The sequence below is a fragment of the Brachypodium distachyon genome, chromosome 3 (genome assembly GCF_000005505.3).
Source record: "Brachypodium distachyon strain Bd21 chromosome 3, Brachypodium_distachyon_v3.0, whole genome shotgun sequence".
Taxonomy (NCBI): Eukaryota; Viridiplantae; Streptophyta; class Magnoliopsida; order Poales; family Poaceae; genus Brachypodium; species Brachypodium distachyon.
The window spans coordinates 12,502,752-12,526,951 of NC_016133.3; the positions used below are offsets into that span (position 1 = coordinate 12,502,752).

Consider the following 24,200-nt stretch of genomic DNA (forward strand, 5'->3'; position numbering starts at 1 on the left):
TTGGTGAGTGATAGTTGCTTGGTGTGTTGATTTTTTTTTTGTGTGTGTGCATATGCTGGCAAAAGTATTCCTCAAATGTCTCAACTATAAGCACTAAGCAGTTGAAGGGATTTTACCATGAATTTGCCATGTCACCACTTGAAGACTTAATTAGCATGTCTCAGGAATGCAATCATTACTGCAGACTTGATTAGCCAGTTTCTGTTGTCAATAAATAGAATTGTTCAGAGAAGTCAGTAATGAACCCTGATATAACTTGGTGCTTACTATCTGATTCGCATCTGATACAGTAGTATCGTAGGATTCCAAGGAGATGTGGCGGCCTATATAGTTGTTATCATAAACAAATGACCCTGTTTTAAAAAAACGTAGCTATGTCAAAAATTTCTGCCATCACAGAGATAATCTGGGCTACATCTGTAGTCTTAAACTCCATGAGCACCAGCAAAGGGAGCTGGTTCTCCAGCAGAAAGATGTCCCTCAGCATGCATGGCCCCGTGGACAATGTCATCAGATTAGCCAACATATAGCATTTTTTTATGCTCACTCCGTCCAACAAAAGATGTCTCAAATTTGTCAAAATTTAGATGTATCTAGACATGACTTAGTATATAGATGCATTTAAATTTAGTCAAATATGAGACATCTTTTGTTGGACAAAGAAATATAAAAACAAGATAGTGCAGCAGGAAGCAACCATCGAGGAACATCATCGCTAAAATAAGCAGTGGCAGGATCTCCATCGGCATTTTAACTCACTCCGCAGTGGTATAACTTAGTAAAACCTTGTATCGTCTCACTTTCATGAAACTGAAATCGGGGGCGGGAGGATCCTCATTTTGAAAAGAACTTCCCCTTCCGTGCCGGCCCTTTTTACTTTAATGGGCCGAATGACGACTTTGGTGTTTCCGAAAGACCTCCTCATACCTTCTGAAGCCCACTTTCAGTTTTACCTTTTTGGGGATAAAGCCCACTTAATGCTTTCTCGCTCCGGCCGGAAACCGCAAAGCCCACCCACCCTCTCCCCTTCCATCGCCGGCGAGCGCCGCCGCGCGATACGAGCCTTCTTCTCCACATCGCCGGCGCCACCCTCCGGATCTTCCCCACCACGCGGCGCAAAGGAGGACGCGGGAACCAGAGGCTTCGCATGAGGTGCGCTGCCCTTGCTTGATCGATCCATCCATCCATTACTTTCCCCTGATCTCCCCGTTTCATTTTCTCTCCAGCGCGCTTTTCTGCTCTTACCTTACCACCTGATTACAGGTGGAAAAAAAAATACTCAAAACCTGAGTACACGATTTCTGCTGCACTACAGGAATAGGATATCATTCACACGAGAAAGCAGCAAATTCATCGCCATTTTTTACATTGCGCACATCCGGTAACAGATTAACAGTACTCTGTTTCATATTATTAGCATTTCAAGTTTTGAACCAGTTAACATTAACAGCGTTTACGGATATGAAGTGATGCATTGTGATTGTCTTCAGTATTTAAGTTGTTTTGCCGACCATGAGTTTTCATATCTGTCGCGCGTGCGGTGATTACTAGCCATGTAGGATGCAATGCATTAACATTACCAATATGTAAAACCTTGTGGGAAATTGCCCAAGTCAATTAACCGATTAAGAACTGTGTTGCCATATTTAAGTGTGACATGAGGGGGCATCTCCACCTTTGGAAAGACTTTGTACGTATGGTACATACGGGTCCAATTTAGCTGTAGCATTGCGCCCACTAATTGCTCATAATATTTCTCTTGCATGCGCTTAAAGGTTCTTTTTGATAAGGAGCACGAACCAAAGGAGGGAATCACTGACAACACACGCACGGCAACTTGGTGTTTCCTGCAGGAGAGCATATGTATCTTTCTAACGGATGTATCAAGAAAATACACTTAATTTTGATTTTGGCTTGTGAAGAAGCCTGAGTTGGATTTAACTCCCCAGGAACTCATTGCTGATCCAGCAAAAACACATGCTACCAATTACCAATTCACCAGTATGACAATGAAATTGGAGATGAAAGGAACAAGCGGTAACCATGGCAATGTTAGCTTTGCCCCCAGAGGTCAGAGCAGCACAATGTGACATGGTCGGTGTGTGACCATGGAGAACCCAACCAAAGTAATCAAGCAATATGCTACCTCACCCAAAGCTAGGCAGAAGTAAATTTACAATGTAGTAGGATTCTCAAGTGCATTGAATTCCAGGTTGTTTCTTGGCTCTCGATTCTTCAATATTGAATTTAAAGGGTGGGCCTATGGACGGTAGTGAATACTACAGAAAATAAGGTTGTGCCATCCAGTGTGTGCTTTGCTTCTAGGTGCTGTGTTAAGCAAAGTAACAAACCTCCTAAAGGTCAGCAACGAAAGATGGAGAAGAAAGAAATGGTTTAGAAAAAGTGATCTGGATGTTGATCTAATTGCTTTAAATTTTCATTTCCTTAGAAAGGAACAGTTGCTAGCTGGTCTGGTAGTGATCTTTTTCTCCAATGACTTTTGTTGTGATTCATGAACTGGGCATAAATAATGAAGGAAACATATTCTTGTAAAAAGGCTCATGTTTGGGGCTGCAACCCACTTACAGTTTTTCTTTACTTTCGTTTGAAACAGGCATATCCATCTGGAGGAAAGTTAGGACCACCATGCTGCCTCCTCTTCATCGCAGATTCGCAGGCATCCTCCCAGAAGAAGCGGGGTGATTTGATCATTTGCTCCACTTTAGTTTGCACTTTGATCATTTGTCACTCCCCTCAATGGGAAAAAAACAGGATCTGAGAACCAAAACCTTGAATTGAGCAGATCCATATCAGGTTGGTGTACTCATATCCACATTAATTAATTACCGGTTCAACCAGTTATTGTGCTAATGATCAATTGCATTATGCAACCACAAAACAGTCCGAATGGCAGTGGTATACTGTGTGTGTGTGGATATACTAGAGACTTCAGAATTTTTCTACTCCTATCTTGATTCCTCCATTCACAACCTGCTAAGAGCTGATTATCCTTTTGAAACACCTAGATCAAAGCCGCCGGCCGGTGAATTGATAATAATAACTAATTAAGGACGATAACCTGCCAACATTACTCGCGTGGTTCTTCTGTCTTGGGAAGGGAGTTTTTCCCCCTACTAAATGAATTGCAGTAACCCTGCTTGTTCGTCAAAAAAGAGAAATCTGAAATCTCCATCTCTGTTTATTTTCTACTGTAAGGTACTCAGCTCCATGAGAAGGAGCGTTCAGAGAGGTCTATTGGATGAAAATTAGGACAGATAAGTACGTCAAACTTGTCATAGGAGAAGCACTTGTGTGAGCCTAACTTTGACAGTCATTAGACAATTCTTCCTCTTGGTGCGTCCACATGGCTCGTCAAAGACCTCAAAAGTAGAAGCACTGCTTGGGTCGGCAGGTATTCTCTGATTTAAGTCATCTGCCTTTGTGAGGCTGACAAGTGGGAGAATCCACACCGTGGGTCGGCAGGTATTCTCTGATTTAAGTCACCTGCCTTTGTGAAGCTGACAAGTCACGTGCCTTTGTGCTTGGGTCTATCTGTGTAGGTAGTAACAGAGCATGGCTCACAAGTCAAGTGTGTATTTTTAAAGAAACTAGATCACGTGGGTGCACGTATTACATTTGGAACAAAGGTACGTAGAGTAGATAATTAGAAAGGGCACATTCCTAACGACATCCGACATGGTCAATTAGCCTTTTTATTTGCACACAGCAGCTAGCTAGTGTCCACAGGGAGCGTGGTGGTTCTCTTCCTCAGCTACAAATAAACGGTTGTTCCGGTGGAAGCATACACAACCATCTAGCATGGTAGAAGAGCCTATCTCTGTTTAACAAGACATTGTGCTTGTCAGGGTAGAAGAGCTAGCCTGCAATCTACATATGATGGCAGATCTCCATCCTAGTGATCCTACTCCTATGGCTGCAGACGAAGCATGCATGAATCCACATCCTAGTAATCTTACTCCTGATGCCGCACAAGCAATTCTTATTTCTGCCAATCCAATTCATAGCTATCCTATTCCTACCCTTGAACAAGAAATACCTACCGATCCTATTCCTATGGTTGCAGAAGAAGCATGTATCAATACCCATTCTAGTAACCTTACTCTTGATGCTGCACAAGCAATTCTTATTTCTGCCGATCCAATTCATAGTGATCCTATTCCTACACCTAAAGAAGCAATAACTACTGATCCTATTCCTACAGATCCACATACTAGCAATCTAACTCCTGACACTGAACAAGCCATCCCTATCGAATATTTGTTGAGGCAAGCATGGGACAGAGTGAAGTCTGATCACCCCAATGTTTCATGGAAAATCCATAGATTCCCTGCGTCCCTGCGAGCTTTTTGTGAAGAACGTCACTACATCGCTCCAAAGATGGTGGCAATAGGCCCTTACTACCACCACCTCCCTGAGCTGCAGGACATGGAAGTGGTCAAGAAGGTGGCAACACACCACTTCTTCGTTGGTGCCTCGTTGCAGGTGGGGTACGAGAAAGTCGTCGCCGTTGCAGGCACTGCTCGGAGCTGTTACGACACCCGCTCGCTCGAAGGCTTCAATGATGCTGAATTTGCATTGATGATGTTCCATGATGTTTGCTTCTTGTTGGTGACCATACTTGCAATCACCTGGCCTAAAGAGTGTCCTCTGTCGTTGGTATGTCGGACTGGCGCCAACACACTTGTTGTTGTGACAAGACATGTTTCTGCTGGAGAACCAGATCCCTTGGGTGGTGGTCGATGCACTCATGAAATTCAAAGATGTTGACATAAGTCTGCTGGCGATCAAGGCCCTTGAATCTCATAGATTACAAGCCACCACATCTCCTTGGGCTCTTCCATTTTACCAATCAGGCCGAGCAATCATCCGTCCGCCTATGATGTCCGACATACCAATTACACCTATCAAGGTGGAGGTGATGAAGAAGGTGGAGGTGGTGCGGGAGGAGGAGGCGGTGGTGGCTCGGCAGGAAGTGGAGGAAGAGAAGGCAGAGGAGGAGTTGGAGGAAGAGAAGGCGGTGGTGGCTCGGCAGGAAGTGGAGGAAGAGAAGGCGGAGGAGGAGGAGGAAAAGGTGGAGGAGTTGGAGGAAGAGAAGACACAGGAGGAGGAGGAAGAGAAGTCACACTCGATACGTTGGGGCTCGTGCTGTGACGGTAGTGCATGGAAAAATGGCTCGTCACACGTTCATAACCTCGATTCTAGATCTGTAAAAAAGGCAGCTCGTGGTGCGGTACTCGAGTCATTGCCGCTAGGTACAAGCGCCATCGAGCTCGCCGAAATCGGCGTCAAGCTGACACTGAGCAAATCAGCCGAGTTGAAGGACATAGGCCTCACAGGCTCCCTCCTCCGGCGCAAGCTCTTCCTGCCATCGCTGCGCCTCAACGAGAACACCGCATGCTGGCTTGTCAATATGGCGGCTTTCGAGGCATGCGCTGCCTTGAGTGATGACGAGTGCACCGTCGGCTCGTACCTGGCCCTCTTCGCCATGTTGATGCACCGTGAGGAGGACGTGCACAAGCTGCGAGCCAGGCATCTCATCCTTGGCGAGTTCACCAACAAGCAGTCAAGCAGACGCTCGACTTCTTCAACGGCCGCCACGCGGGCAGCATTCGCCCGGGCCACGACTTCTATGCCATCCTACGACGGCTTGAGAGGTACAAGCAGGAATGGCGGCGACAGATCGCCTTCTATAAAATCGTCTACAACAACCCCAAGACCATCGCCACGGTGCTGTCCATCATGGCCGTGCTCGCCGGAATCTGCAAAGCACTAGTCAATCTAAAGAAATAATACTAGCTGCAGCGCTGGATCAAGCTACTGCACCTCAATCAAAACATTAAAACATTGTGCGTGTGTGCGTTGGCGTTGCTGTCGTCCAGGTTTTATCGTTCAACATGTGTGTACTGATGATGTTTGATCGTTTGGTTAAATCTTGTAATCTAAAAGGGACTCAAGGCCAGCTGTTTTTTTTTTTTTGAGCAACCACATATTTCATTAATAGAATATCAAGTTACATGAACAAACATAACGTGGAAACGAAAAGACAGACCAGGAGAAAAACCATTGCCCTGGAAATTTGCAGAAAGATCTCAACGGATAGAAAAATACAAAACTATCCATCGGGGTTCCTACACTTGCCGATGCCATCGATTCCCGCCAACCTCCAAAGCCGTCCAGATGTGCGCTGGACGAGACACTGAGTTTCCACCATTGCCAGATCCAAAGAAGCATCATCGCCAACGAGGCTTTGTGAGTCGATGAACAGGCCCGCTGCAAGCAAGGCACATGTTGCTGTGGCACGTCGACCAGGGGACGTCCTCGTGCTGCCTTGGACTCAGATCCGCCACATCCCATCAACGATGTTGGGGAATAACGACAGACCCACCACCTCCGGACCAACATCCTCGCTCCAGAGCAACCACCTCGCCCCGTCCTCCGGCGACGAACGCCAGCGACACTCCGAGAAACAAATCTCGCACGATCTGAAGAACGGCGAGAAGACCAAGCTGCCGATCTAGAGAACCGACAAGCACACATCGCCATCAACTCCGAGACGCCGCCATGAAGGTCGCCGCCGGTGTGGGAGTAGAGTTGAGGCAGATTTATTTGCCCAGGCGCCGCTCCCACCACCCCTAATGACGCACAGCAGAAAAACCCAAACTCTAAACATTAGGCCAAGACGAGGAATGAGGTCCCCTCTCCCTCCTGCCGCCGGAGCGGTTCAAGGCCAGCCATTTGGGCTGTGCGTCCCAATCAATCTCGTTTCTGCTGTCTTTTAGCTCAGGCTTAAGTTCGTTGGAAAGAAGCTCTTGGAATAGCTCCTAGAAGATGAGTAGGCACCTGGCAAGCTCACCCCTGTTGCTCGTCACCGGCTGTGCGGGTGCGGCGGCCTGGTCGCCGTTGGGATTTGGGGAAGAAGAGGAGAGGAAGAATTAATGTGTTTGTCTAGCTTACGTGTGGGTCCCTTATGTCAGCAGGACCCACTCAGCGCCACGTGAGCGATTCCTGTTTGGCAAGCACGTTTAGAGCCAATTCACCGGGATTAAAGAATACATGATGCCAATTTCAAGGATTTTCAGGTCCGACCGGGTTTTGTGTCTTCCACCTCTACGAACACAAGATTCGAAATAGACTTTACTCAATCCAAAATGACTGGCTCGACTAGCATAGCTATAGAGCTATCAATCTCTCAACATACGAAGAGACATTTTTTTTCTTCCTTCCTTCCTTCCTTTATTTATTTATTACAATACCTGGTTTACAAGACTGGATGACCAAGACACACGTAACAGGACTCGGATACGACCGACGTACGTACTCCCACTCACTCCCAAATTTGGCCTTTGTGGCACGTCTAGCTAGAACGTCCAGTTGTCCCCGACAAGGACCATCTTGCTCTGCTGAAGCATGGTCCCGATGATGGTCTCCCCCGAGGTCCACGGCGCCGGCAGCACGGCCAAGCAAACAGTCCCGTCGCTCTGCTCGTACCAGCACTTGTCCGCCTCCACCTTCATCTTCTTCACGACGAGCAACGTAGCACGGCTGCTCGACCTTAGTGCCGAGCTCCGACGCCCGCCGCCGCCGCCGCCGCGCGCCAACCCCCCCCCCCCCCCCCCCTCCCCCCTCTTGGAGACCTCTTCCTCGAGCAGCTTGTACGCCTCAGCATTGAGGAACGTCAGGGGGGAGACCTGGAGCTCACCAGCACCCCGCCATGGCCGCTGCTCGCGTCCATGTCGATTAGCTTGGCGCCGCCGACCTTCATGCCGGTGACCCCGACGTAGGGCGAGCCGGGGGAAGTCGTCGTTGTGGACGACCGGAGTGCTGCTGCTGCTGCTGCTGCCTGCTGCGGCACTCCGCTCCTGCTCTTTGTCGTCCTCCTTCTTCTTCACGACGATTCCCAAGACTTTATTAACAACGCCCAGCCCTTAAATTTTTCCAGATTCTTGGTCGCATCTTCAATAGAATCCGGCGTCAATTTGCTGTACGCGCTCTTCGCCTGCTCCACCGCGCCGGCAAAAGCCAACGGCCTCAACCATGTGCGCGCCGACGCGCCGTGGAGGTAGATGGTGACGACGACAACCGCGAGGTAAAAACGGGCAGATGTCAGTTGCCACGTCAGCCTCCCCGACTCGTCAACTATGATTTCCAAAGACCCCTTAACGGGTCAGGTCAGACAGAAACTGACATAGCATCAGAGACGGGTCAGAAAAGCTGACGTGACAACTGACTTGTGGGCCCAAATTGTCAGAAAAACCATCAAACCGCCTAATCATTGAGATTAAGGTTTTTTGAGACTCACTACCCCAAGAATTGTGGTTTTATGAAACTCTTAACAACAACTGGCAAAAAAGTGTGGTGACGTGAAATTTACTCCTAAAAATTTGATGACAGGACCTCCAATTATTCACCCGCCTAAGCCTACCCAAGCACCCGACCCAACGATCTGTATTTCACAAGCAAAAGGAAAGAGCTGGGGAACAAGCCGTCAGACTAGCGAATTGCGATCAAGCCAACCAATAAGATGTAACAAGATCACGACCGCGCTGAACGATTTATATAATTCACAAACCACAGGCAAAAGGAGAACTCCATTACAGGTTGCAGCAGTAGATATGGAAAACAAAAGGTAGCGACTCATGTCCAACTAGCATGGACAAAGGGACTGGATCCAGATTTAAATTCTCTAGATAACTCCGGCATGAATTCAAAATCTCCAACTCAGGCCATAAGAGGAACGCTCTCTACTGAGTCTTGGCCATGTGGCGAATCAGGTCGACGACACGGTTGCTGCAGAGGGAAGTTTTCCAGAAGTGTTACCAGCAGAAAGGGGAGAAAATCAGACATGCCAGATCATTCAGGAATCAAGATGGCTAACCTGTAACCCCACTCGTTGTCGTACCACGAGACAAGCTTGACGAAATGGTCGTTAAGAGCAATTCCAGCCTTGGCGTCAAAAATGCTCGACCTATAAAGCAAAAACAAACATGGAAGATGAGTAACACTATCTGAAAACAGACAGTTTTTTCGTTGGCAGTAATATGAATTATCAATACAGCGGGCATACCTGCTGTCACCAACAAAGTCGGTGGACACCAGATCTTCCTCAACATAACCCATGATTCCCTTGAGGTTTCCCTCAGATGCAACCCTGAAAAACAGTTAGCATACTCTTGTCAGTGGTGTTCTGGATGGAAACGAACTCCAAGAGTCCGCCAACAGAATGATTGCCTAGTTGTGAGTTGGTATTCCTGCCACACGGAGTGGCAAACACAAAAAGCTGTCTCAACCAGAACTCTTCTATTTTTCGTATGGGATGCTCTATGATTAAAACTTACTTTATAGCCTTCTTAATGTCCTCGTATGACGCAGCCTTCTCGGTTCTAACAGTGAGATCAACAACCGACACGTCCACAGTAGGAACACGGAAGGACATACCAGTAAGCTTGCCATTCAACTCAGGAAGAACCTTACCAACAGCCTGACATCAATTAATATCCTTATTAGTCATGCTTTAATCCAACCGAAATCAAGAAAAAGCTTCCAACCAAAAGTAAACAAACCTTATGCACAAAATTATCTAAGAAAGTACAACTGCAATTATAAACATAAACCTCAAGACTAACAACAGAACTGATATAATATATCGATAACAAGTTGCTGTACAAGCATTGCTATGATTGAGCCACACAACATAAAGCATCAATATCATGTTTTCGCAGCTCAGTTTTACCATTTTTTCGCCAGTCTTACATATAAATCCTAGACTAAATTCATGTGCAGAACACTCATCATAAGATGAACAAAACTGGCAATAGCGGTAGTGTGAAAGATATTCAGATCATTGCAGCGACAAATACATAACATTGTTCCCAGCATACCTTCGCAGCACCAGTGCTGCTTGGAATGATGTTAAAGCTTGCAGCCCTGCCACCTCTCCAGTCCTTGCTTGAGGGTCCGTCAACAGTCTTCTGGGTAGCTGAAAAACAGGCATAACCAGTGTAACTGTAATGAAAATTTTAAGACAATTAAATAATTCGAGAGAGTTTACAGGAGAAACAACTAAATCTTACCAGTGATGGCATGAACAGTGGTCATCAGTCCCTCAACAATACCAAAGTTGTCATTAATGATCTGGAGGAAACATTAGCCTGTATTAAGAAATGAACCACAATTCCAACAGCAATTATTTGAGGTGAGAAAGAACATACCTTAGCTAGGGGAGCAAGACAGTTCGTGGTGCAGCTAGCATTTGAGACAATGTTAACATCTGAGGTGTACTTGTCCTCATTGACACCGACCACAAACATTGGGGCATCTTTGCTGGGGGCAGAGATGACCACCTTCTTAGCACCACCCTAATAATCAAAAAACATCATAAGATATCATCACAAGTGTAGTGTTGGAACAATATCGCAAAAGCCAAGTTCCTGTAAATCAAAGCACTTCCATGCAACTAGCATCGGAAGCATGTAAAATGCAGAAAATAAGCTCCTCATTGTCTGCTAAATCAACAAATTTCACGGTACATTACATGGACTACCATGAATGCGAGGACAGCACTTACTACTGGCAGACCACTAGTGAATTAATCCACCAAAAAAATTGATTCAAGGAAATTATATCCTTGGCTTTGCTCTCTCCCTCTCCATCTCTATGTGAGAGTGTTGTGTTTTCTGGCCATACTTTTCAAGTGAATAATGGCAGGTTAATTCATTATACCTTCAAGTGAGCAGCGGCCTTGTCCTTGTCAGTGAAGACACCGGTGGACTCCACGACATAATCAGCACCAGCCTCAGCCCATGGGATCTCCTCAGGGTTCCTTTTGAATAGCAGACCAAACAAACTTTAGTTTCACAGCTTGAAGGCAGCCAAACCTCATCACATCTCAGCAAAACAAGCTGTAAATGAGGGACTACTACCTGACACCGAAGACAGTAACGGGCTTCTCACCGAAGAGGAGAGTCTTGTCATCCTTGAGCTTGATGTCACTGTGCTTCCAGTTGCCGTGGACGGTGTCGTACTTGAACATGTAGGTCTGCACAGCAGAGAAACCGCAAGTTTCAATTCAATAAAACAAGCCTAGCACAGAGCAAACCAATTCGGCTAAACCTGTTGATAATACTCATGCTATACACAATTAGCTAACAGTATCATCAGCAGACAAAACCACTCATATCTCATAAGGGAAATTACCAATCCAGGAACCAAAAACCCTCTACCATTCTGGGGGTAATTGCAGGAAACGAAAAAACATTACGGGGCACTAAATCGCACTACACACTACTGCTCAATCTACACACCCGTATCCAAAACCACCACTAACACTGACATCCCACCAAACGCATGGACATCCTGACACAGATCGGAGGCAGAAACACATACTCACTCACTCTAAAGCCCTGCAAAACCACCGAATCTACCTATAAAAACACGAGGAAACCGCCCGCAGATCGAGAGGCGGAGAGGGTATATACCATGTACTCGGTGGTGATGAAGGGGTCGTTGACGGCGACGAGCTCGACATCGTCGCTCTGGAGAGCAACCCTGGCCACGAGCCTCCCGATCCTTCCGAAACCTGAGCAAAAACACAACAGCACCACCCCAACTCTCAAATCACCACAGATCGAGCAAAATCTCGCCCGCCGCTGATCGCTGGACCGGAGAAACTCACCGTTGATTCCGATCTTAATCTTGCCCATGGCGACGGCGACGGCGAGATGGGGATTACGGCGGCGGGATGGGGATGGGGATGGGAGGTTGATTCACTGGGGTGCCGGCGTGCGTCGTGGGGTGCTGGGTTTTATTTGTAATCGGGGGAGCCGAGAATGCGAGAAAACAAAATAAATGGGAGGAGAAAAGAAGAATAGATATCCGCGAGTGACTTGTGGCCCCGTTTGCTGGCAAGGCCCACGTGTCATTTGGAGAGGAGACGCAGCCCGTGGGTTCGGTTAGGTGTACCGTTGGGCGGCTCGTGGTTTTCTCGGGCAAGAAAGAAATGGAAGGGAATGAATATTTGCCGCGGTTTCTTGCCCAAGAAAGAACAAATTAAAGCGGAAGGCATATTTGTTTTCCAACAGTTACTGAAAACGAAAAAGATTAGTTTTTTCAAAACTATAGCTGAAATACCCGTGCATTTCAACGGAACAACATCAAAACCTCTCTTCGCTCTTCGTTAACGATCACCAAATATCCATTTTAAAAAGTTTTTTTTCGAAAATTGTGTCTCTATACTCTAACCTCTTAAAATAGAACAATACACTTTTTTCTAAAAATTATATAACATCACCCGGTCAAAGAAGTTTTCAAAGGGAGTTTTCTAGTTCTCTCCACTATCTTACTTCACCCGTTAAAACAAAAGAGTTAGAAGGGGTAACAAATTTATGTTTTGGCAGCTAGATGTTCTCTCTACTATGCCCTAGGCGCCGTCACCATTCTCTCTCGCAGTCTGTCTCATTAGTTTCTTCTAACAATTCGTCATCTCCTCGTGTAATTTAGCCCTAAGAGGAGACGTCTGTGGCTGGGAAACGAAAGAGGGGACCAGCCGTGGCAGCACCTGAGAGACAGAGGGGATGGATGTGGCTTCAGTTCCATGCCCAATGGGTGCCCGATCGGGTCTCATCTTCCGGCTCCCGTAGTGTTTCGGCGGAGCGATCTTTTTCTCGTCAGATTCGGAGTTGTTGCCCGATTCTCGTAACGATCCCGCTTGTGATGGATTCCCTCACGGAGTTCCAGTCCAATTCGGTGTAGGTAACAGGCCAGCCGGCTTAGTAGTTCCAATCCAATTTGGTGCAGGTAACGGGCCAGCCAGCTTAGTAGGCCAAATATACATGCAATCTTGGGGGGCCCACAAATTTTTTTGGAAGTTTGACAGACGACGGTGAAGGAAACGGTCCGTATTTTTTATATAGAGAGCCGAATTTGAAAGATCGGTATGGTCGACTAGAGGGGGGGGGGTGAATAGGAGACTAACAAATTTTAACTTTTTTTTTCAATTCTTGAAAGATACAAACACTTAATCTTAGGGTTATCTAAATTCTCTAAAGTGAATGCAACCCTAGAATGAAATACAATAGCCGAAGCAACAATATATATAACAAGAATGTAAAGGGGAAATGATACCACACGTGGAGGCGAAGATTTCACCGGAGTTTCACCTATTGGGATCGGTGTATCTCTCCGTTTGGAGGAGTGTTCTACCACAAAGGTAGAGACGCCACGAAGGCTCACTCTATTCTCCAACTCACCACACCACAAAGGTGGGATGAGCTCTCACAACACCACAAAGGTGAGGTGAGTTTCACTAATGGCTTCCTTGAGGGCGAACGCCGAACCATTACAAATTTGACCGGGGCAAACTCCACACTTCAATAGGAGGCTCCCAATCCAAGCCTCAAGCTCCTCACACAAAGGGAGAGCTCGAGGTGACCGCTTCCGTTTAGGGTTCCCAACAACCCAAGAGAAACGAAATCCACAAAAAAAACAAGGGGATCAACTTTTTGACTTGGTGAAATCCTAGGGCAAGATCTTCTCTTCCAATCCTCAAAGAATCAAGAGTAGCGAGTGGCTAGGGAGGGAGATCTTGAAAATTTAAGCTTGAGGTGTTCTTGAATGGTGTTGGGGTGTTCTTGGCTGTGGAAACGGTCAATTAGCTCGTCGGGGACGAAGGGGTACTTATATGTGATCCCAAAAATCGAGTCGTTATGCACTTCGTTGGGATAGGCCGGAACTTCCGCTAAATAGCCGGAACTTCCGGCTTACCGGAAGTTCTGGTTATTCACTGGAAGTTCCGCATATTCCTCCGGGACTAACAGAGAGCACCCGGAGGTTCGGGCGGAAGTTCACCCGGAACTTCCGCCGCCTGGAATCCAAAACAGCAAGAACACTTCCTAAAATGTGTTTTTCAACTCACACCTTTTTGGGTAGGTTTTTTAGTGGGTGCAATTTGGTGTAGATGTGTACGTGAAATTGATTCACCCGTTATCTTCCCTTGTGGATTCCCTCTTAATAGCACGGATGTCCTACGACTCAAATCAACCGAAAAAGCCGCTAAACACCGCTACGTTTCTTTCATTTTTAGGGGTCAACAACTCATCTTGTGTCGAGTTCTTTATAAACCTGAAATACATAGCACAAGATACGACCATCACACGTGTTGTCATCACCATCAAAACTACTTAGGGAGAAATGTCCTTTCAGAATTGCCCGTGCGTTGCAACGGGACAAAAAAATGAACAACAATTTTAGTACTAACTAACATATAATGGAGTTGCTTAGAAAGATATTTCATCAGCATATAACTCAAAATCTGACTGCAGCAGCCAAACCTAACATTGCTGTCATTTATCATCTGAATATTTGTTAAGAGACCTTACTTCGTGCAATAGATTGCCCTCAACAGCATTGATGATCCTGACAAGTGCCCCTTTGGTGCTAGCACTTGCAATGAGCTTCCCATCCTGTGACAACGCGAAACACGCAACACAGGATGTGTGGGCATTGATAAACTTGGTCTTCCTTGCACCATAGCGCTCCACCCTCACTTGCCCTTTCCGTGCACCAGGGCAATCCAATACAATCGACCTTGGCTGTTGCGACAAGGCGTAGAGGCCCTTCGGGCTGGGCGTCGTCAATCTGGTGCACCAGATTAAGGTCCGCAAAGTTGTAGATGAAAATCTTGTTTTCTCCGGGACAACCACGATGCAGTCGCGGTGGAGACGGGCGGGGCACACGGGGGGACTTGAAGGAGAGCTCCCTGATGCAGCGGCTCTGGTGGTCATCCCAGATCATCACCTTGTTGGGCGGTTAGTGCAGGGCGTCTCCGCCGACGACGAGCGCGAGGATGTTGCACCTGAAGAGCATCTCAACGACGTCGATGCCCCCGCACTGGCCGCCGCTGCCGACGTCGTCCTCCCCCTGATCCCTCTCTCCCCATCGGCCTCTCTCTCTCGGTCTCTCCGCAGCCAGCGACCATCCCGCCACCCCACCAACCTGAAGGTCGTCGCCGTCTCCTGCCCCGCGCGACTGCTCCGGTCCCCCCAGTCCCCATCCGCCTGAGGAGGCCGCGGCGGTGTCGCGCGCGGTAGTGGGCACGGGGCAAGTTCAAGGCGGTGTGCGCCACCAAATCCTGCCGCCGCCGCCGGCTCTGGTCCGAGGTTGGCCGTTGAGTTCGTCTGCGAGGGGGAAGGGATTCGATTGCTTTTTCTACTGTATTTAATTTCGATGGTTGCCTCCCCATGTGGACGGCTCGCCATCGAAATTAAAAAGACGGTCTCTCGTCGCCGTAGAGGGTAGGAGGAGGCGTCCCAGGCGCTGGGGACGGGAGGCTGGAAGAGAGGCCAGGTGAATTCTTTTTTTAGACCAGGTGAATTCTTTTGCGGTTCGTGGAGTAAATAAAAAGAGAGAAAAAACCGTTTCGGAACCAGGGAGAGTTTGACGAACGCCGAAAATTGGGGTGAAGGAAACGGTCCGTATTTTTTAGATAGGTATAGATATAGATTTGCTTTTGATAATGTGGCAAACAAAATATTCATCACCGATAAATTACTTAGTGCAGCCGGTTAAGTGGATGGAAGAGAATAAATTGTCTTTTGATGAGAAGAATGTGTTGCTCAAGGCGGTAGACTAGGATATATGGTCTTAAACCAAGTTACCGAAACAAGTTCACAAGTGACAAAAGGAATATATGCATTGATTGGTATGGTGGAAGGTGTGTATTCCAAGAAAAATAGACTTTTACAATGTTTCAACATGAGTAAATTACAGAAACCACCACAATTGAGGAAACGTTCTATGAAAACTATTTATTTTTTCAAATTACCACCGTTTTTGGGGACAGTTATACTCTCGCGCACTAATCATTTGTTTGGAAACGTTTTGATGGTAAATTTGACAGTGGCCCCACATGTCGGAGCCAGTGGGGCGTCAAGATGGGACGGCTGGGCAAATGAATCTTTCAAGTCGCCAGCTCACGACTATGATCAAAAGGTAGAAATTCCAACGACCACTTAAAGAGATTTTTGCACGTAATGCCTACCACTGAGTTTAAGTGGTTCGTGATGTTCACCTTTGATCGAAACCGTGCGTTTTTCAACCGACCTACATGAATAATTTACAAAATTGCGCCGAGGTCGTAAAGAATATACGGAGTTCAAGCGATACAAATCTACTGAAGGCAAATATGAGTTCTTTCCTAAAAACTTTTGGAAAACAAATACTGCTAAAAACCGAGGCAATTCTTCTCGTCCCGTTCCATTTCTTTCTTGCCTGAGAAAATGGCTCCCGCTTTGTCCTTTTTTTTAGCTTCCGCTTTGTCTTTTCCGGTCCCTTCCATTTCTTTCTTGCCCGACAAACCACGAGCGGCCCAACGGTGTACTTCTAATCGAACCCGTGGGCCGCGCCAAAGCTCGTGGGCTTGCTAGCAAACAGGGCCACAGGTCACCGAAACCAAAAAAAAGAAAAAAAAATCCTCGCTCTGCGCCCCTCAAAAAAAAAAAACCTCTCGCTCTGCTTGCCGCGCCTTGCGGAGACAGAAAAGGCAGCAGAGGGAGGCCACCCGCGCACCTCGCAAATCTTTCTTTTCCGCTCCCATTTCTTTAATTCTTTATTTTTTCTCGCATTCTCGGCACCCCCGCTATAAATACAAACCAAGGCCCCACGACATCCGCCGGCACCTGATCGCAAATCTCCCATCCCCATCTCGCCGTCGTAATCTCTGTCACGTTGTCGCCGTCGCCGTCGCCATGGGCAAGATTAAGATCGGAATCAACGGTGAGTTAGTTTTTTCGGTCCATCGATCGGCGGCGGGGTGAGATTTTGGTGGATCGGTGGTGATTTGAGAGTGGGGGTTGTGTTGTGTGCTTTTTGCTCAGGTTTCGGAAGGATCGGGAGGCTCGTCGCCAGGGTTGCTCTCCTGAGCGAGGATGTCGAGCTCGTCGCCGTCAACGACCCCTTCATCACCACCGAGTACATGGTATATACCCTTCGATCTACGGGCATCAGGCGGTTTACCTCCGATCTGTTGCATTTGTTGGGAGATGTTACTGTCAGTGTTAGCGGTGGTTTTCGTTGCGATTTGGTAATTTGCTGCAAAAGTGCCGCAGTGGTCGAGGCTTCTCTCTGGTCCCTCGTTTGGTAATTTCCTTTATAAGATCCGGGTGATTTCGTTTGCCGCTGAAACAAATCAATGCCCGGATGAGTTCCGGAGCCTAGAAATCCAAGCACCTTCTGGCTTCGGCTTCATGCTCTGCAGATCGTGCAAGAGTATGAGCCACCCTATTACACGCTCACTAACATGGACAATCGATACATTGATAAACACTGACACTACCTTCTGAATGTCGTTGATATTATTAGTTGGTTGTGTCTGTATAGTTGGAATATTATTAACAGGTCTTGCTGATTTGATTTGCTCTGTGCTAGGCTTGTTTTATTGACTCGAAGCGTGTGGTTTCTGTGCTGTGCAGACCTACATGTTCAAGTACGACACCGTTCACGGAAACTGGAAGCACAGTGACATCAAGCAAAAGGACGACAAGACTCTCCTCGTCGGTGAGAAGCCCGTTACTGTCTTCGGCGCCAGGTACTATTCCCTTATTTTTACAGCTTGTTTTGAAGAGATGTCATGAGGTTTTGGTGCATTTTAGCTGTGAAACTAATGTTTGTTTGTTCTCCGGCTATTCAAAAGGAATCCTGAGGAGATCCCATGGGCTCAGGCTGGTGCCGATTATGTCGTGGAGTCCACCGGTGTCTTCACTGACAAGGACAAGGCAGCTGCTCACTTGAAGGTATAATTAATTCACCTTGCATTTTCCTCTTCTTATTCACATGCTATATTATTTACCTACGAGGCCAAGAGATTTGAAATTCTTTTGGTGCATGGATATTAAAATTGGAAAGGGTGCCTTGTTCTTTTTTTACTTTTTCATTGTTTGTAAAAGAATGGCCAGAAAACACACCACTCTGGGAGGGAGAGGGATGGGAAAGCTAAGGATATAATTAAATCAATTTATTTTGCGGATTAATTTACTACTGCTCTGCCAGTAGTAAGTACTATCTTCACATTCCTGGTAGTCCATGTAATGTACCACTAATTTGGGCGATTTAGCATAGACGTTAGACAATGAGTTCTTCAAGCTGCCTATTTTCAGTATATTAGGTGATTCGGATGCTAGTTGCATGGAAGTGCTTTGATTTACAGGAACTTGGCTTTTGCGATGTCGTTCCAACACTACACTTGTGATGATATCTTACAATGTTTTTTGAATATTAGGGTGGTGCCAAGAAGGTGGTCATCTCTGCCCCCAGCAAAGATGCCCCGATGTTTGTGGTCGGTGTCAATGAGGACAAGTACACCTCAGACGTTAGCATTGTCTCGAATGCTAGCTGCACCACAAACTGTCTTGCTCCCCTAGCTAAGGTATGTTCTTTCTCATCTTAAATATATCGATGTTGTTGGGATTGTGGTTTGTTTCTTAACATTGGCTAACATTTCGCCCAGATCATTAATGACCACTTTGGTATTATTGAGGGTCTGATGACCACTGTTCATGCCATCACTGGTAAGATTTTGTTGCTTGTCCAACAAACTCTCTTGAATTATTTAATTTTCTTTAAGTTTTCATTACAGTGACACTGGTTGCCTGTCTTTCAGCTACCCAGAAGACTGTTGACGGACCATCGAGCAAGGACTGGAGAGGTGGCAGGGCTGCAAGCTTTAACATCATCCCGAGCAGCACAGGTGCTGCCAAGGTATGCCGCAAACAACATTGCGTGTTTGTCTGACAGTGTTCTGAATGCATTTCACACTACTGCTATTGCCTGTTTTTTTTTGTGCATGTTATGACATATTTGTTCTGCACTAGAATGTTTTCTAGTATCTAGAGATTCAAGACTGATGATAAAATGATAAAACTGGGATGTGAAAACTTGTTATTGATGGTTTATGTTGTGTGGCTCATTGAACCCACTGCAGTGCTTGTACGGCAACTTGTTATCTATATATTATTGCAGTTCTGTTGTTAGGCTTGCTGTTTATCAACTGTATAGAATTGCAGTTGTACTTGCTTAGATAATTTTGTGCAGAAGGTTTTCTGTTTACTTTTGGTTGGAAGCTGTTTTACTGATTTCAGTTAAATTACATCACATAGACTAATAAGGATATTGATTGCTTTCAGGCTGTTGGCAAGGTTCTGCCTGAGTTGAATGGCAAGCTTACTGGTATGTCCTTCCGGGTTCCCACTGTGGACGTGTCGGTTGTTGATCTCACTGTTAGAACCGAGAAGGCTGCCTCATATGAGGACATTAAGAAGGCCATCAAGTAAGTTGTAATCTTAGAGCATCCCATGTGAAAAATATAAGAGTTCTGGTTGAAACATTTCTTTTTTTTTCGGAAAGTCGAAACATCTCTTTGTGCCTGCTGCTTATTATGACTGGAGCAGCACCTCACCACTAGACAATTGTGTTGGTGGACTCTTTCAGTTTCTGTCCATCCAGAACACCACTGACAAGAGTATGCAACTGTTTTGCAGGGCAGCATCTGAGGGAAACCTCAAGGGAATCATGGGTTATGTTGAGGAAGATCTGGTGTCCACCGACTTTCTTGGTGACAGCAGGTATGCCCATTGACTTCATAATTCCATAGGACCGCCAAAACCAGCCTCTTTTCAAGTAGTGTTACTCATTTTCCATGCTTGTTTTTGCTGTCTAGGTCGAGCATTTTCGATGCCAAGGCTGGAATTGCTCTTAACGACAATTTCGTCAAGCTTGTCTCGTGGTACGACAACGAGTGGGGTTACAGGTAAGTCATCTTGATTCTTGAATGATCTGCCATACTTGCTTTCTTCTCTCTCTGCCGCTAACACTTCTGGAAAACTTCCCTCTTCAGCAACCGTGTCGTCGACCTGATTCGCCACATGGCCAAGACTCAGTAGAGAGCTGCTTTCCTCCTGTGGCCTCTGAGTTGGAGATTTTGAATTCCCCGACGGAGTTATCTAGAGAATAAATGTGGATCCTTATCCTTGTTCTAATTTTGTTCCGCTTTGATCAAATTTTGTTCCTCTATAAAAGAGCAATTTTGGCCGCCCTTAAACTTGTGTTCCCATCCACATGAAACTTGATCTCAAAAGTATTTTGTTGTGTTCCTTGTCTGTATCCCTTTTTGTTCCCCTTTTATCAACTTTTGTTCGTCTATTTGGCAAGTTGAAGAGTGCATGCTTATTTGGCAAGTTGAAGAGTGCATGCTTGCAGTACATATTGAATAAAAGGCAGCCAATTTGAGCGGTACATCAGTTCAGACTAATGACAGAACAATTGTTGTTCATATGCTCTTTCAGACCGTAACCATTAAAAGGAAAAAAACAGGACATCTATTGGACATACAAAGGTATATACTCCCTCCGTCTAACAAAAGATGTCTCGACTTTGATTAAATTTGAATGCATCTACTCCCTCCGTCCCGAATTAACTGTCTTATGCAAATCCACGACAGTTAATTCAGGACGGAGAGAATATACACTAAGTCATGTCTAGATACATTCAAATTTTGACAAATTTGAGACATCTTTTGTTGGACTGAGGGAGTACAAGACATGACATTTTGTGATATCTGACACATCAGAGAAACAAGGGAAAATTGGCTGGAGGACAATGTTATTTCGTGGTCTTTGCCGAAACACACCGCCGGAATGTGTCTTTGCCCAGTATCATTACAATTTCGTGGACATTTGCCAAAACACATTGTATGGTTCAAAACAAAAAGTTTGACTCTTTTTCACATTGAATTATCATTCTACCCTTTAGCAAATGTGTCTAGAAGTTTTCAAACTCTTTGTTTGAAGCGTTTCCTCTCATGCAGATTGCAGCAACACAGGATACAAATGCCCACCTCAACCAACAGCGAATCCTAGTAGATGTTAAATATTGATTCGTACAAAGGAAAAAAATGTTCAAAATCGGATTTAAGATGGTCGTCGACCAAGTAAAAATGTCAAATTCTCAAATTTAGTCGATGCAGTGTGTTCTAGCAAATGTCCACAAAATTATAATGGTACTGGACAAAGACACATTCGGACGGTGTGTTTTGTTAAAGGCCACAAAATAACGGTGTCCTTCGGCAAATTTCCCCGAAAAACAATGGCCTGCATGTGAAAATATTGTACAGTTTGTCAGTTAACCGACCTAAATTGCTCTCGTCATCTCATCTTGATCCTGGGCCTAAATTACTCTCTCGTCGTTGCACCTTGACCCGGAGAGATGTGGTCTCCTGTTGCGTGATCATGTTCCATGACAGAATTAATTATTTCTCCTAGTGCGGAGTATATGATTTTTCTACTATATATAGCTGTTTCTTTGTAACTACCGTGGAGAAAGAGAAGTGTCACATCTGCAAGGATCCCTCAAATCTTAATCTGTACCGTGTCTCGCATTCCCCGTATGTAATCAGCACTACTATTTCTGAACATTTCAAATCGAACTGTATACTTTGAAGAAAATTATATTTTTCAGCCTTTCAATTGACGAAATTATAGGATTAATCGTAGAATTTTCCTTAGACATTAATCTCTCAATTGCTAAAAGAAAAAATAAAATAAAAATTAGTCCGGCTTCTCTCTCTTTTTTTTTTGAGAAACGGCTTCTCTCTTTTTTAGAGGTCCTGCTTCTTGCTCGAAGCGCTATTGTCCCCAACTAAGCGACCTCGGTCTCGATCAAGGCCCAGTAACTAAGCCCAGTTCTAGTCAGATCGGGCTTTTAACTTCTCGAGCTTCCACGCCAGTAAACCCAGAGCCCACCACCCAGTCCCCCTCACTCGCCGGCGAGCTTCACCACCACCACTATGCCAACCGCGGCCGCCGCACGAGCCTTCTTCTCCACATCGCCGGCGCCACCCCGGCCTCCTCTCCACCACGCGGGATCCCGTACCGCCGCGGCCGCGGCCGTCTCCTTCCCTCGGCGATCGGCTCCAACCGTCTCCCTCTCGCTCTCCGCCCCCGCCTCGCCGTGGGCGGCGGCGGCGAACCCCAAGTACCACAACGCGAAGGCGGACGCGGGGGACGAGGACGTGGATCCCGGGGAGCTCCTGCGGCGGTTCACGCGGGAGGTTTCACGCGCCGGCGTCCTGCGTGAGGCCTGGCGGCGGCAGAGGCACGAGGACGCCCGGGACAAGCGGAAGCGCAAGTCCCGCGACGCCGCGTGGAGGTACCGCCGCAGGTATACGCCCACTCCCCCTGCTCGATCCATTTGATTGATTGCTTGACCCCGTGATCCTGCCCTTTGGGAGCTAATTTCGATCATTTTGTCTCACTGTGATTTGCTCCATTAGCTTAACTACCAACTTTATGTGAATACAAATCTCGTGGTTGCTGATTATGCTGTATCATTGTTTTTGTTCCTGTTCCATGGTAGCAACATTTCATCCACGTTATGGACATGATGTTTGCATCTAAATAGCAGGAAAATCCATTTCACAGTAGATTGCTGTGTTGATCATATCAGGTCACAGTGCATACATTACATAGTAGCAATTTAACCAATCAACTCGAGCTGTATTGTTCAAACTAATTCCAAATGCAAGAAATTGTGGATGTGAAATGATTCATGTCAGAGGTCGTACATCTGTCTTCAGTATTTGAATTGTTTTGTGGACCATCCATCAGCTTTGTATCTATCATGTGCGTCGGCGATTATTATCTTGGTGTCATTGCTAATCATGAATTCACTGGTAACAAACGCGCATTGCCAATTCGTAAATACCTTAACGCTGCACCAAGTTAACTATCTGTTGGAGAATCGTGTTTCCAAGTTTGCGCTGAACTTCATAGTGTGCAAGGGGCATCTATCTCTACGCTTGAAAACACACAGTTACAGTCTGGTTCAGAAACACTTGGAGGTCATTCAGATTATAGCACTGTTCTTCCTAGTTGGTGCTAATCTCCCTTTTCTTTCGCGCAGGCGCTTCAAGGGTCCATATCCATTCGATGAAGAGCAGGAGCAAAAGGAGCGAACGACGGACGATGATGGGCATGACAACTGGAAGCTTCCTGGAGGAGAGCTGCCTTCCTACAGATGAACCAAGAAGCTACACTTCCATAGGAGGATTAACTCGACGACTAGATAGATAGCACGAGCTCCCACTCTAGCTGATCCGGCGCCAAAAGATAGTGGGCTTGTGTTTCTGGATACAAAGCTTGGTCACAAACGTATTCTGGATGGATTAATGTACCGAGTCCGATCATCTCTGATTTAGCGTGTGTTTCTGATTGATTGCCAGTTTGCTTCAATCAATGGATCAATGTGCATCGTGTCTTCTTTGTTAAATGACACTCAGATGGGAATTAAAATACTAGAAGGTTCTGTTTAAAGACTCGATCAAGTGCTTATCAATTGCCAGAATGTGGCTTCCATTGTGCTCTTTTATTGAGTGTGTACAGCTTACAGGGACTATATTGGGCTGATCTGTTCTTGGGCCATATAATGACAAAATGGCCCAAATGAATGAAGTCAACCCTAAACTGCAAAAATGCAGCCAAGTTGCTTTGATTCATTAGGTGAAAATAATACCATTAGATAATTCGTGAAAGTATATCGCTAGCATCACAGTTTTAAATTGTTCACTATAACATGTCTGCATATAAAGAAAATATTCATATGCACAGAAAACAGTGATAGGACCGTCTACACATCTAAAACAATCGTGTATTGTATTTACAGAAGTAGGAGTAATTAATCAACAAATTATTATCCTGTCCATCCCTTTCTATATATCTCTTTCGACATGAAAATTATTGAACTTGCTGTCGTACAAATGGCCAAGCAAGAGATCATGCTATTCTATTTAAGTTGAGCGAAGATGCCACGAAGAAAACGGTAATAAGAAGAAGGCAGAGGAAGGAACATGAGAACTTGAGAAGTCATATACGCATGCACTGATGCACGTCCGTTTCATAGCTTCTTGGTATTATTCGGTGTATGACCGGGGTATGATGGTGACTACGTTCCTTCTAATCTTCTTTTCTGTTGAGATGGCAATTTCTGCAGGTGGACAGGATGGATCAGTTGGCAGTTTGCTTGCAGAAGGGTCGAATGCTCCGGCACAGCATACTAAGATTAATTTGGTTCTTCTTCTTCTGAAGTTAGCGTCAGCCGGCCGACTGCACCTCAGCATCCGGCCGCCTAACACCGGGACC

The 24,200-nt window shown here is 46.0% G+C and overlaps 4 protein-coding genes and 2 pseudogenes across 4 annotated transcripts in view; 4 read left to right on the forward strand and 2 right to left on the reverse strand.

Annotated features, from left to right (window-relative positions):
• Positions 1–1,387: 1,387 nt before the first annotated feature.
• On the forward strand, positions 1,388–5,970 carry LOC112272014 (annotated as a pseudogene).
• A 2,538-nt stretch (positions 5,971–8,508) lies between these two features.
• Positions 8,509–11,855, reverse strand: LOC100843479 (glyceraldehyde-3-phosphate dehydrogenase 1, cytosolic). Its single transcript, XM_003573269.4, has 11 exons — positions 11,693–11,855; positions 11,496–11,596; positions 10,941–11,056; positions 10,741–10,840; positions 10,230–10,376; positions 10,092–10,152; positions 9,900–9,997; positions 9,357–9,499; positions 9,086–9,169; positions 8,897–8,986; positions 8,509–8,808 (listed from the first exon to the last, which is right to left on the reverse strand). The coding sequence occupies exons 1-11, from the start codon at positions 11,718–11,720 to the stop codon at positions 8,763–8,765; spliced, it is 1,014 nt and encodes a 337-aa protein (XP_003573317.1). The 5' UTR covers positions 11,721–11,855; the 3' UTR covers positions 8,509–8,762.
• A 2,330-nt stretch (positions 11,856–14,185) lies between these two features.
• LOC104584018 lies at positions 14,186–14,823 on the reverse strand (annotated as a pseudogene).
• Positions 14,824–16,734: 1,911 nt separating this feature from the next.
• The window catches only part of LOC100845915 (glyceraldehyde-3-phosphate dehydrogenase 1, cytosolic), a 59,987-nt gene continuing 52,521 nt past the window's right edge, over positions 16,735–24,200 (forward strand). Inside the window, exon 1 of the mRNA XM_024462506.1 lies at positions 16,735–16,788. Coding sequence (XP_024318274.1) covers positions 16,761–16,788 — 28 coding nt within the window. The 5' untranslated portion in view covers positions 16,735–16,760. The remainder of the gene's footprint in view (positions 16,789–24,200) is intronic.
• LOC100843785 (glyceraldehyde-3-phosphate dehydrogenase 1, cytosolic) lies at positions 16,802–20,243 on the forward strand (the record flags this gene model as incomplete). The annotated part of the gene is made up of 10 exons (XM_024462507.1): positions 16,802–16,990; positions 17,484–17,599; positions 17,705–17,804; positions 18,290–18,436; positions 18,518–18,578; positions 18,671–18,768; positions 19,194–19,336; positions 19,548–19,631; positions 19,727–19,816; positions 19,904–20,243. Coding segments are annotated over 10 exons (1,074 nt in total), but the record flags the coding sequence as incomplete, so codon positions are not given.
• On the forward strand, positions 21,710–23,382 carry LOC100844384. The gene is made up of 2 exons (XM_003573271.4): positions 21,710–22,224; positions 22,966–23,382. The coding sequence occupies exons 1-2, from the start codon at positions 21,851–21,853 to the stop codon at positions 23,081–23,083; spliced, it is 492 nt and encodes a 163-aa protein (XP_003573319.1). The 5' UTR covers positions 21,710–21,850; the 3' UTR covers positions 23,084–23,382.

Excerpts from the sequence above, each read along its gene's own strand:
- LOC100843479 (XM_003573269.4), bottom strand. The coding sequence starts at position 11,720 with ATGGGCAAGATTAAGATCGGAATCAACG. Across the intron at positions 11,597-11,692 it reads GATTAAGATCGGAATCAACG|GTTTCGGAAGGATCGGGAGG; the intron begins GTGAGTTTCTCC and ends GTTTTTGCTCAG. Across the intron at positions 9,998-10,091 it reads CACTGTTCATGCCATCACTG|CTACCCAGAAGACTGTTGAC; the intron begins GTAAGATTTAGT and ends CCTGTTTTTCAG.
- LOC100844384 (XM_003573271.4), top strand. The coding sequence starts at position 21,851 with ATGCCAACCGCGGCCGCCGCACGAGCCTTCTTCTCCACATCGCCGGCG. Across the intron at positions 22,225-22,965 it reads GCGTGGAGGTACCGCCGCAG|GCGCTTCAAGGGTCCATATC; the intron begins GTATACGCCCAC and ends TCTTTCGCGCAG.